Here is a 12068-nt window from a genome sequence, read left to right as displayed (position 1 = left end):
CGCGCACACACACACACACACACACACACACACACACACACACACACACACACACACACACACACGCACACACACACACAGAGGAATCAGTGTTACAGCACAGTTGCAGTGTGCAGCCCTCACAGATAACAGAGTAGGCTATCCACAACAAAACTAGATGTAGATAGCGGTACATGGTGGTACGTGGTTTGGTTGTAGATAGGTTGTTACCAGGTTGTAGATTAGTCGTTACCAGGTCTCACTCTAATCTAGCTAATCTCTAGCAGCTCAGACACACACACGCACGTGGACCCTGCTAGAGTGACCCTAATAACTGCCACATGACAACAAGTCAGAACATGTATGAGGCCTGCTGGACTGAACACACATGCATGCACGCGCGCGCACACACACACACACATACTCTCACCCCCCACCCTCTCTCTAGTGGGGGGCACCCTAGCATAGCTGAGCCAGCTACTTTCTAAATCCTGTTTCCACAAGCACTCCAAACAAACCCCTCTTTCATCCAGCTCCCTCCCCTCCCCCTCTTAACCCAAACCTCCGGTCTCCCCCTCCCCACCCCTCCCTAAAACCCCTCATCCACCAGCATCCCCCACCCTCCCTCACTCATCCCATCCCTAACCGCATTCTGGGGTCTGTCTGGGTACACCACAGTAACAGTAGAGGTGGTGACCTCAGGAATGCACAAATGGAACTCGTTTGCAAGGAGACATCCCAGTAATTATTATTCATGTGAAAACCAAGTCTCTCTCTGTGTGTGTGTGTGTGTGTGTGTGTGTGTGTGTGTGTGTGTTTACCTGGCGCTTAGCTATAGAAGGGAGGAGTGAGAGAAACACACTTTCATTCTCACAGAGCTGAATATTTATACTCTCCTCTCTCCTGCTCCTTCTCTTCCTCCTCCTCCATCTCTTCCTCACATGTAAAGTTGAGTTATTAGACAGCGTCCCTGAACTATCTACCTCCATCATCTCACCTCTCCATGTTTACTCATCTGCTGAATCTGTGATACATCTATAAGCACCTATTTAATTTGAGATTGCTATTCTTGCCTTCAGCACTAGATTATGCTCCTAGTCACTTGTTTTAGAAAGGAGATGCACTCATGAGTTCTGACAAGTAGTAGTACATTGGCTTTTCCTACGTTAAATGCAATTATTGTAAGTCGCTTTGGATAAAAGCGTCTGCTAAATGACTATAATGTTATGTAATGTAATGAGAGGAGGGGATAGGTAAGGAGAGGAGAGGAGAGGAGGAGATGAGAGGAGAGGGGAGGAGGAGAGGAGATGAGAAGAGGAGATGAGAGGTGTGTGAGGACAGAGATCGTTTTGTCAGATTAAAGCAGATTAGAGACAGCGCCCATCACCACCCCTCCCACGGCCCCAAGGCCTGAGATCAACCAGCTTTCACACAGTCCTGTTGGGATGGCTGCTTCAGTTGCTAGGGGACAGGAAAAATATTGTATAAAGACAGTGTTAGAGATGACTGTTAGTCCTACTGTAGTTGAAACAGTCAGTAATGCATCATTATTTTATTTAACCTTTATTAAATATCATATACTCCTTAGAGACAAGACTCCTAAACCAGCCCCCCAGCCCACTCTAAACTGGTCAACGACTGCCAGTTTTTTGGTCCCATGTCCAGTTAATGAACATGTTAATGACCCTAGAAATATTAATTTAAAAAAAACATCAGTAGAGGGAACTAATAAGACAAGAGCAGAACAGAAAAGAGCAGAGCCGGACATAGAGTGTGGACTAACAGTCCTTGGAACACCGAAAAGTATTATCCTGTCTGCAGTTAATCATCCTGCCTACACTAAAAACATTATCATGTTATCCAGTCTACAGTTAATTATCCTGGCTACAGTAAAAACATTATTCTGTTATCCTGTCTACGGGTAATTATCCTGTCAGTAGATACATTATTATGTTCATTCACGATCCGGTCTCTGAGCAGCTCTGTGCTGCTGGCGCCCTTTGAGAAGGTCTTCATCTGATATGTATGGGTGCTTTTTCTTTTGTTGTTGATGTTTTCCTTTGCTTTTGTGTTTTTGCTTCATAAGTTTGGTGACAACAATAAGTATTGTGTGATGTGTTTCGTTACTACAATATGAGTCAAGAGATATGCTGACCATATGTAAAAATGTGAAAATGTGAATAAAATACTGTTTACAAAAAAGAGAAGGTCTTCATCATCAGAACACTCCCCTACAGGCTCAGGAACCAGGGTCCTGGCCCACCTGGGTCACCGCACCAGTGTGACCGAATGTGATCCTCTATATTGTATGACTAAGCTGTGGAGCAAAACCATGTCTTCCACAAATCAACCCAAATATCTTCCACTGGGCCAAGAAAACATCCGTATGGTGTGTGGAAACATTTGGGTTTGCAAGTCTGTTATTATTGTGGCAGACCCCGCCCCCCTCGCACACCGCCGACCCCTCCCCCACAGCCCCGCCCTCCCAGGCCAGGCTTGTATCCCGTTAACAGGCCTCTGCTAAACAAAGCCAGGCAGGACACACCATGTGGGCTCCCATCCTGTGCCCCCCGCCCCCCCAGGCAGCTAGGCTCACACACACACACACACACAAACACACACACAAACACACACACACACACACACACACACACACATACAGGCTCTGCTGTCCAAACAGCCCCTGCCGACCCAGCTGTGTTGGTTGAGAGAGACCCCTCAGAGAGACCCCACAGCCTTCACCACCTCTATCTCACACCCCTCGTCCGCTCAGCCTGACCAGTAAAGTCAACAGGTCCCCTGCCCGCTTTCCAGCCCCTGGTCAGCAGGCTCCTCCGCCAGGGGGCCCAGAGGAGGGTTAGGGTCAGGGACCGGACACACAGGTCACAGTAATGCAGGTGCAGAATCAGACAGATAGGTACAGAAATGCCATCAGATCAACAGGTGTAGCTGGTCTAGAGGTTTGGTGGTACTGGTCTAGCTCCTGGTCTAGAGGTCTTATTCCCGGTCTAGTGGTACTGGTCTAGCTCCTGGTCTAGAGGTCTTATTCCCGGTCTAGTGGTACTGGTCTAGCTCCTGGTCAGGTGGTACTGGTCTAGCTCCTGGTCTGGTGGTACTGGTCTAGCTCCTGGTCTGGTGGTACTGGTCTAGCTCCTGGTCGGTCAGGTGGTACTGGTCTAGCTCCTGGTCAGGTGGTACTGGTCTAGCTCCTGGTCGGTCAGGTGGTACTGGTCTAGCTCCTGGTCGGTCAGGTGGTACTGGTCTAGCTCCTGGTCTGGTGGTACTGGTCTAGCTCCTGGTCTGGTAGTACTGGTCTAGCTCCTGGTCTGGTGGTACTGGTCTAGCTCCTGGTCTGGTGGTACTGGTCTAGCTACATGTCTCCTTACAACCCACCTTTAGTTCTCTTTTTCTCTTTCTTTCTTTTTCTCCGTCTTTCTTTCTTTCCTTCTTTCTTTTCATTCTCTCCCTTCTGTTGTTGCTTCCCTCCATCCTTACCCCCCCCACTCCTTCCCCTATCCTCCCCCCTCGTCACTCCTCCCCCTATCCTCCCACTTCCCCCCAAACAGACAAAAGGCCTGACTCATCCCTCCCTTGAGGCATACAACTATTACATGGTCGACCACCACAACCTCAACCTCCCCCTCTCCTTCTCTTCCTCTGTCTGCCAATCAAGTACGTACACACACACACACACACACACACACACACACACACACACACACACACTTCTGGACTCCAGACAACGTCGTGCCCCCTCTCCTCCTCATGGGTCCGTGGGAGCACTAAGCTCCTTTAGATGCTAGAGAGCTCTAGGAGAGGTGCTGACACACACACTCACACACGCACGCACGCACACACACACACACAACGCACGCACACACACACCAGACCCCTGTTAGAATCACAGGATGGCCTCTCCCTTCTGCATTGTGTAAAATATGATGACTTAATATTTGGTACTCTGTTGACATTACCCATTTTGATTGAGTTTGTTCTACTTTTTGTTCTTAAAACGCATTTCAAACTAAAAATGGTCTAACAATGGTGCTCGGAGAGCACAGACCTCCGCCCATGAATGCATTTCATGGCTCTGTGCATGTGCACATGCATGCGAACAGGACATGGTTTGGTATTGCTGCATTCGTTAGTTCGAGAGGTTTATGCCAGTCTATACCCCGTGTCTCTGTGACCTTCCCACGTCGTGATATGGCTGTTTTAATTCTCCCCATTGACAATGAATGGGGGGAATTTTTCAAAAAATGACTGGAGGTGAATGGACAGCCATGTTTGGGCGGCCCCTGGACCTGCCCTGCGATTTGGATCCACTCCAAAATTGAAAGGGTTCTAAGTTGGCCCATGCTACCGGCTTCCACTGAGTTTCGTGAAAATCGGTCTAGTAGTTTTTGCGTAATCCTGCTCACAGGCGTACGGATGGATGGACATACAAACACACGCCACCATAAACATTACTTCTCGCCCTGCGCTGTCGTGGAGGTAATTCGTTTACTGAATTTAGTTATCTGTGTTTTTACTTTTTAAAAGTAAAGTCATGCAACACATCTTACAGGTGTGAGTGTCGTACAGAGATCTTGCGGCAGGACAGGGCTGCGTGTGTGTGTGTGTGTGTGCTATAACTGTCTGGAGGTCCTGACTAACAGCTATTAGCTGTCTCAGGGCGTCTGGAAATCGTCCTAGTCTTTAACTCTAAAAGACATAAACACAGCTGGGTCTGGAGCCCAGGGGTGTGTATGTGTGTGTGTGTGTGTGTGTGTGGAGGATGATGGAGAGCAGTCCTACCTGTCGCAGGTCCAGAGTGATGGTGACCCAGTGGAACTGTGCTCCGTTCTTGATGCTGGGGCTCTGCCACCACTTGTTGGTTCCGTCGATGGCATGGCTGATTAGATGTTGCTCTGCAGCAGTAAGGTGTTATACAGGGGTTTTCAACTGTTTTTGTACCAGGGACCACCATCCTGACTAAGAAGCAACCTGCGGACCACTGTTTTGGGGGGTGGGGACAAGGGCTGAGAGTAGCGTTGCAAACTTTCTCATTCCCAAATGAGGGACACTTTTTTGCCAGGCGCAGACGTGGCATGCGTGCCCACAATGATAGGACGTACAAGTTTTCATTAGCTATAGACCTGCTCATTTCACAATTTCACAGCACAAACACCTACTTGCTTAGCTGTGGGGGTGGCAGTAACCATATTCCAAAGACACCAAAAAGCATTGGGCATAAACCAGCCTTTCTCAAACTTATTTGTCCCAGATCCTAGTAATGGATGGAGCACTGGTATTTACTGTTTTTTTAGATGGGACATTGGTTGGTGACGGATTCTATCGTCATTGGCAGAGCACACACTGGCTACCAAGAATCGATTGCTATTTGTAAGAGTCAACTGCACTAAATTTGACATATTTGGATGGATTTAATTATTCACAAACAGGAAATCGTAAATGGAAATTAAAATGAATGAATAAATTAATAAAAAATAAAAAAAACATCAGGAGGCCGCGGACCACCGGTTGAAAACCCCAGGTGTTATACATTAAACACTGTCTCAGACATAGAGATAGACACAGAGAGACACACAGAGATACAGACACAGAGAGACCCGTAGATACAGACACAAAGAGATACACAGAGAGAGTTCTCACAAGCCAGACAGGTGAGTCAGCTGTACACCATTCTGTCTGGAGCTGCTGCTGCCTGAGGCTTTAGCCTGGTGAGTTAACACATTCCTGCCTGCAGCTGTGGTCCAACCCCAACCTCTCTGGTACTGCTGCCTTTAGCTTGGTGAGGTAACGCATTCCTGTCAAGGGGAACTATCCTGCCTGCAGCTCTAGACGCGAAGCCATCTGCTATGGCCTCAGCTCCATCAGTTAATGCTCCCCCACCTATACAGCCGACCAGCTAGCCCTGCTAACGCACCTACAGCCGACCAGCTAGCCCTGCTATCACCCCTTCAACCGACCTGCTATCCCTGCTAACACACCTACTAGCTCAGCTAACACACCTACAACCGACCTGCTATCCCTGCTAACACACCTACAGCCGACCAGCTATCCCTGCTACCACACCTACTAGCTCAGTTAACACAACCAACCTGCTAGCCCAGCTAACACACCTACAAACGACCTGCTAGCCCTGCTAAAACACCTACAGCTGACCAGCTAGCCCTGCTAACACACCTACAGATGACCAGCTAGCCCTGCTAACACACCTACAGATGACCAGCTAGCCCTGCTAACACACCTACAGATGACCAGCTAGCCCTGCTAACACAACTGACCTGCTAGCCCTGCTAACACATCTACAGTAGTAATCCGCCTACCTCATCCCCACCCTCCTCACCCTCGTCCCTCCAGTCCCCACCCCGTACCTTTGGTGTTGTTGCTTTTGGCGTCGCAGATGCGACACTGCGAGTTTCGCGCACGCCCACCATGCACATGCGCCACGTGCTCCACCAGCTTACAGTACATCTCTGGCCCTTTCTCGCCACAGGTGGCATTGGCGTTGATGTCACCATTATTGGCCAGGTTGTTCAGGATGGCCGGGAACAGACCTGGGGAGGAGGAATGAGAGGGGGAGGGGGCGTAGTTAGGAGAGAAAAATTAGGACACAGGATGTAATATGGTACTGTCACAGTTCAGTGCGCACACACACACACACACACACACTCCGCCCATGTGCTTGCATGCACCATTGATGGATAAAATGGCCAGGTGTGGAACAATAGACAAAGACTACTACTGGGGTCTACTGGAGGGCAGAGTGGTGGACTGAACCCAACACACACAGAAATACAAAACACACACACACACACACACACACACACACACACACACCACACACACACACCACACACACACACACACACACACAAACAAAAGACGGGTATTTAGGACCTCTCTCATTAAAACCAGTGGAGATTCAGTCTGGATACATGGTCATTCTCTTGATCCAGGAACAGATGAGGACTATACACTGACAGAGATGGGACAACACTGCAGGCACATCTCTCCCCATATTTCCTACCTTAGGTAATACTACAGGGGTCACTATGTGCTAATACCAGTCCTAACCTAAGGACGTAATCTAATCTAATCCCTGATCTGTAGCTTTAATGCCTCTGAGGCCCCCACACAGCATTCCTCAGGTCCACAGAAGCCCTGCAGTATGGAGTGTGTGACCTCATAGAGTGGCCTGTGACAATGCTGGAGGATAACTACCATGTCAGACAATCAAAACACTCTCAATTCGATGAGACAGAGAAAGCGGTATATGATTGACATCTTAAACATGACTTCAACTCCAATTATGACTAAATAAACACAGTCCTGCTGTCACATATGGTAGCATTCATGGAGGTAGTCCTGGCCCGTCAGAACCAGTCAGACTCAGACAGATGACGGCATCTTCCAGAATGTGCTCTGCTGGTCAGAGGCCATCTTGGGAATGTTCGTTTCCATCAGCTATCTCCTAGGCTAGCAAATTCAACTCTCACCACTGATAGCATCGGTAGCATCAATGGACCCCTGAAAAAAGCATAAGGGTAAGTCAGGCATGCTAGTGGAGACAGGAGGCCACAGGGTCAACTTGCTCCATCCCCGATTATAGCATCTGAAGGTGGGTGATACAGACCAGGTGACTACAGAGGGCTCAGACTCAGCTCCTCAGGTTAGCTAGCGAGGTCTGCTAGTTCAGAATAGCTAGCACACAGGTGAGGTTAGCTATCACAGCTAGCTCAGGGCCAGCTGGCACATACCCAGCTAGCTCAGGTCAGTTAGCTGCAGGTCTGGTCAGAGGTTCGCTCTGTCATGTGTCAGTAAGACTGGGAGAGATAACAGATGACCTGTAAGTACACATCTGATTAATGCTGCCTCTGTGCAATTTCAGCCAATCAATGTCCTCCTTATCTATGTAGACACAAAGCAGTAAAAGTGTTGCCTACCTCAGAAGGATTTCTTTATCTAGAGTGAGAAAGTCTTGTAGGAATGTCCTTGTTCACACCACACACACACACACACGCATGCATTGTGCATGAACAAACTAAAAGTGCGACGTTCACTGAACACGCTCATGTTTTTGATGAACGGTGAACTGAACGCACCCATCTGAAGCTGCTAAACATGAACGTGATCGACGTTCACTCTCGTGGTAGTTAAAGGCGCTCCCGCGATAGTAACCTAAGCTCACGAGTGTTGCCAGATACTGTGGAACTTTCCAGGCGAAAACCACTGAAACTCACACGTTTTGGTAGAAAACCACCCAATCTGGCAACACAACGGTCGAACTGTTTTACGTCACCAACATGGCTAATATGCTACATCCATAAATGGCTAGTGAAGGGACTTCAGACGCTGCAATATTTCAACAAATTTTACGAAAAGATAAGTTCTGATCCAGACAGAATATTACAGACTTAGTCTTAGTTTCTTACCTCAGGCAAAACTTGTAAGGAAAAGGAACCAGGCTATGTTAGTGTAGGATCATAAACCCTTTCATAAAGCATATGAATGTGTTTTATGTTTTTGAACTGCTGCAAAATAATTTGGTTCATGCAGTATAAATAAAATGGCCATTGCATATAGGCTATCCCTATCTGGTTTCACTTTCTGCATACTAGGAAACTACTGACACATTTCATCCGTAGTAAAACTTATAAAGTAATCGCTGTCTATGATTCTATAATGGGCTGTAGCAATGATTGGGGGCTGGAGATGGATGATAAGAGGAGGTTCTATTGAAAAAATAATAGCTCGGAGCAGCGCAATAAAATAAAAAATGAACTGCAAACTAGTTCATTTTTGGGACTGTCAACTTAGTTCAAAAATTTCAATTGTGAACTATGATGAACTTGAACTAGTTCATTTTAAAATTTGTCAACTGAACTTTGAACTAGCTCCTGTAAAGTGTGAACTTGCACAACGCACACACGACAGAGATTCCAATACACTGGATCACATGGTACACGGCCATATCTGTTAAGTTAATGAGTGTAATGTCCCTTTAATGATTAATCCTTAGTGTGCCAGGAGCATGATGGTAGAGGAGAGAGCAGGACAGGAGGTGGGGTGTCAGATCACGCTTAAGACGGCACACACACACACACACACACACACACACACACACACACACACACACACACACACACACACACACACACACACACACACACACACACACACACACACACACACACACACACACACACACACACAGCTACCCAGACAGCAAGGGAGGAGGTGTTGAGAGGACGCTTTAAACCTCAGTGTGTTTGCAGAGCTAACTACCTACTGACCCTGCTAGATAGGGGTGGCCTTTAAAGGCATGGTTCACACAAACCCATAACACCTTTGTGTGTGTGTGTGTGTGTGTGTGTGTGTGTGTGTGTGTGTGTGTGTGTGTGTGTGTGCGCGTGTGGGGCCCAATAGACGGGGAGACAGGAGCAGGGCTGTGGGCCGTTGTCATCAGAGAAGGCAGACGATCAGATCAGATTGGACCTGTGGCTACGGAGTCACATTACTAATCTGTAGAAGGCGCTGGGATTGGACGAGGCGTGACAACACTGGCAGTGATATGCTGCTACGGCCTTTTGTTCTAGAATACCCCCACCAGTGTTCTAGAACCCTCCTGTCTTTGTTCTAGAAGCCCCCTCCCTACGGGCTGACTGCTGGGTAGGGAGAAAGCATAAATAAACACTAATACAATCCCACTGATCTCTTCACTGGAATTTAGCATAGATACACACTGATAGAATCCCACTGATCTCTTCACTGGAATTCGTAGATAGTGTGAATGTGATGACGACTTTGAAGATGGTTGTGAGGTGATCTCGGAGGTGGGATTTTACCGGAGTGGAAACCCAGTGAGGAGGGTTTAGCGGGCGTGATCTGAGATGGGATGGACACACAGTAACCACTTCTGACATTAGATGCTGTGTTTGTTGTTTGTAGTCAAGGTTCAGCGTTTAAACTAATCTGCTTTTTACTGCTCCCCACCGCCCCTCAGACAGACATAGCCTGCAGCTATCCTTCTCTCTGTCCTGTCATTATAACACACGCGCACGCACAAACACACACACACACACACACCTTCCTACCTGGGGCCACACACCTAGGCTCATTATGCATCAAGCCTCCATACTGATGCAGCCACATCTACACTGGCTTGTCTCTGCTGGACTCACCTGTATGGCATTCCACATTACACACACACACTTGCTTCTGGGGTAAAACCTCTTTCTAAGTGTGTAAGTCCTGTGATAACATTAAAATCATTTTAAAGGAACAGTGGCCTGCTGTACCATGTGACCAGTCACCCCAGAGCGGCTGGAGTAATGCTACTAGTGTACCATGTGACTGGTCATCTCTGAGGGGCTGGTATAATGCTACTAGCTTACATTATCTAGGAGCATCTAGAGCTGCTATCTGGTCTGGTCTGGTCTAGCCTGCTCTGGTCTCGTGTGCTCTGGCCTGCAGGTCTGGTGTGGAGAGGTTGGAGGGTGAGACACCATTTGGGACTGAGTGGATAATCGAATAATCTAGGCTGGGTGTCGTAATCGTCTCGTCCCTACAATATGCCCCAGGTGTTGCTATGGCCACCTAGTTCACACAGCTGACAGCAGATGGAGGCCTCAAACACCAAACCATAATACTCCTGGTCCTGAAAGGGGGCTAACTGCTTGTCCACTGTGCCCAGTGAGTTAACCTGACCAGGCCACACTGTGGGGTCAGCCATGGAGACCACCCATGTGGTGTAGCCATACAATCTACGGGGCCTGTTGGAATAGCAGACTGAAAGGTTGTTTTATTGTAGACACCCCAGGTTCCAGTCCTGAAAACAATAGTGCCTTTTGGCTCAAAGGCTGTTGTGCTCATTAAAACAGAACAATCTTCATGATAAGGCCTGTCAATGTGCTAAAAGTGTTAGATAGAAATGCAAATTAAACAAATAACAATAGTGTCCTATGAGCCCTTTGCTTCAGAAACGAAATGAGGTGAGAAGTTATGATGGATTAATCTCTCAAATATGCACTTCAAACCGTCCTTGCACGATTGTCATGGCAATAGGCCTGTGTAGGCCCGAGTACTAGCCGTTAGCATGACTGTGCGGACAGAGGGACCGGGGGGAGGCTGCGGCTTTGTCATTCATCAGCATTACAATGGGCTGGAATTCCTGTCGTGGGAACCTCAAGTAAAGACCGTTAGGAATGAACTATGCTTTAGGTGACAAAACTACTAACGGATTTACAAAGTAGCCCATTCAAACCTAACTGTATAGTGACCGGTAGACCGAACGTATAACGTAGTTATTAGCCCTAAAATAAATAATATTAGTAGGCTACTGTGTAATAAATCTTTTCTTTGTAAGAAAATGAGACCACTAAGCTAGGCTATCTAGTTAATTTGCATAACAACTTCCCATGCTAAATTATTCACACTAATTACGGGCCTCGGTTGCTGAACGTTTTTAATAAAGTCAGAATAAATGCAAAAGAGAGGAACGGGCGGTGATATCACATCACTTAACTAAACAAAACGAAAAGCATCCCAAACTTCACCAATACAACACTGAATGAACGAAAACTTATGTTCTGGCGTTCCTTAATCTTCTATATTAGGCTATTACAATCCTATTTATAGTTGCATTAATCTCCCGTGTGTTCTGTGGGACCTCGTGTTGAGGGGACGGCAGGCAGGCAGGCAGAGAAACTGCAGAGTCGAGAGGAAGAGTATTAGTTCCAGCTCACCTCTCTGTTGGCACTCGGCTGAAGATGCCCACAGCACCGCGATCACGCAGAGCAGCCGCATCTTTCTGTCAGCATGTAGACCACAGCGTCTGCTCGAACTCCCCGATCACTAGGTTAGGCCCTACAGCAGCGAATACTACCTTAAACTTTGGTCAAACTTGTCCCGCTTACGTTTTTCTAACTTAGTCGGTTTCGGCCAGTAGCCTTTCTCTGACATCCAGTTTGCTCGTCTCCTGCCTTCTCTCTCTCTCCTCTTCATTCATTCAGCGCTAACTTTTGTCTCAACTTTTTTTTTCATTCAGTCCCGCTACAAAGTCTCTGGTTGGACCGCACCAT

The 12068-nt window shown here is 47.5% G+C and overlaps 1 protein-coding gene across 1 annotated transcript in view; it reads right to left on the bottom strand.

The window, feature by feature from the left end:
- The window catches only part of lama1 (laminin, alpha 1), a gene marked incomplete at both ends in the record, with an annotated part of 49276 nt that extends 37483 nt beyond the window's left edge, over positions 1-11793 (bottom strand). Inside the window, 3 exons of the mRNA XM_084453958.1 lie at positions 4777-4889; positions 6360-6542; positions 11733-11793. Of these exons, the coding sequence (XP_084310084.1) occupies positions 4777-4889; positions 6360-6542; positions 11733-11793 (357 nt within the window). The remainder of the gene's footprint in view (positions 1-4776; positions 4890-6359; positions 6543-11732) is intronic.
- Between the last annotated feature and the right edge of the window lie 275 nt (positions 11794-12068).

The sequence above is a fragment of the Borostomias antarcticus genome, assembly GCF_949987555.1.
Source record: "Borostomias antarcticus genome assembly, chromosome: 2".
Lineage (NCBI taxonomy): Eukaryota > Metazoa > Chordata > Actinopteri > Stomiiformes > Stomiidae > Borostomias > Borostomias antarcticus.
Note: the sequence above shows the minus strand (reverse complement) of the source record. Positions and strands in the feature narration are given on the sequence as shown.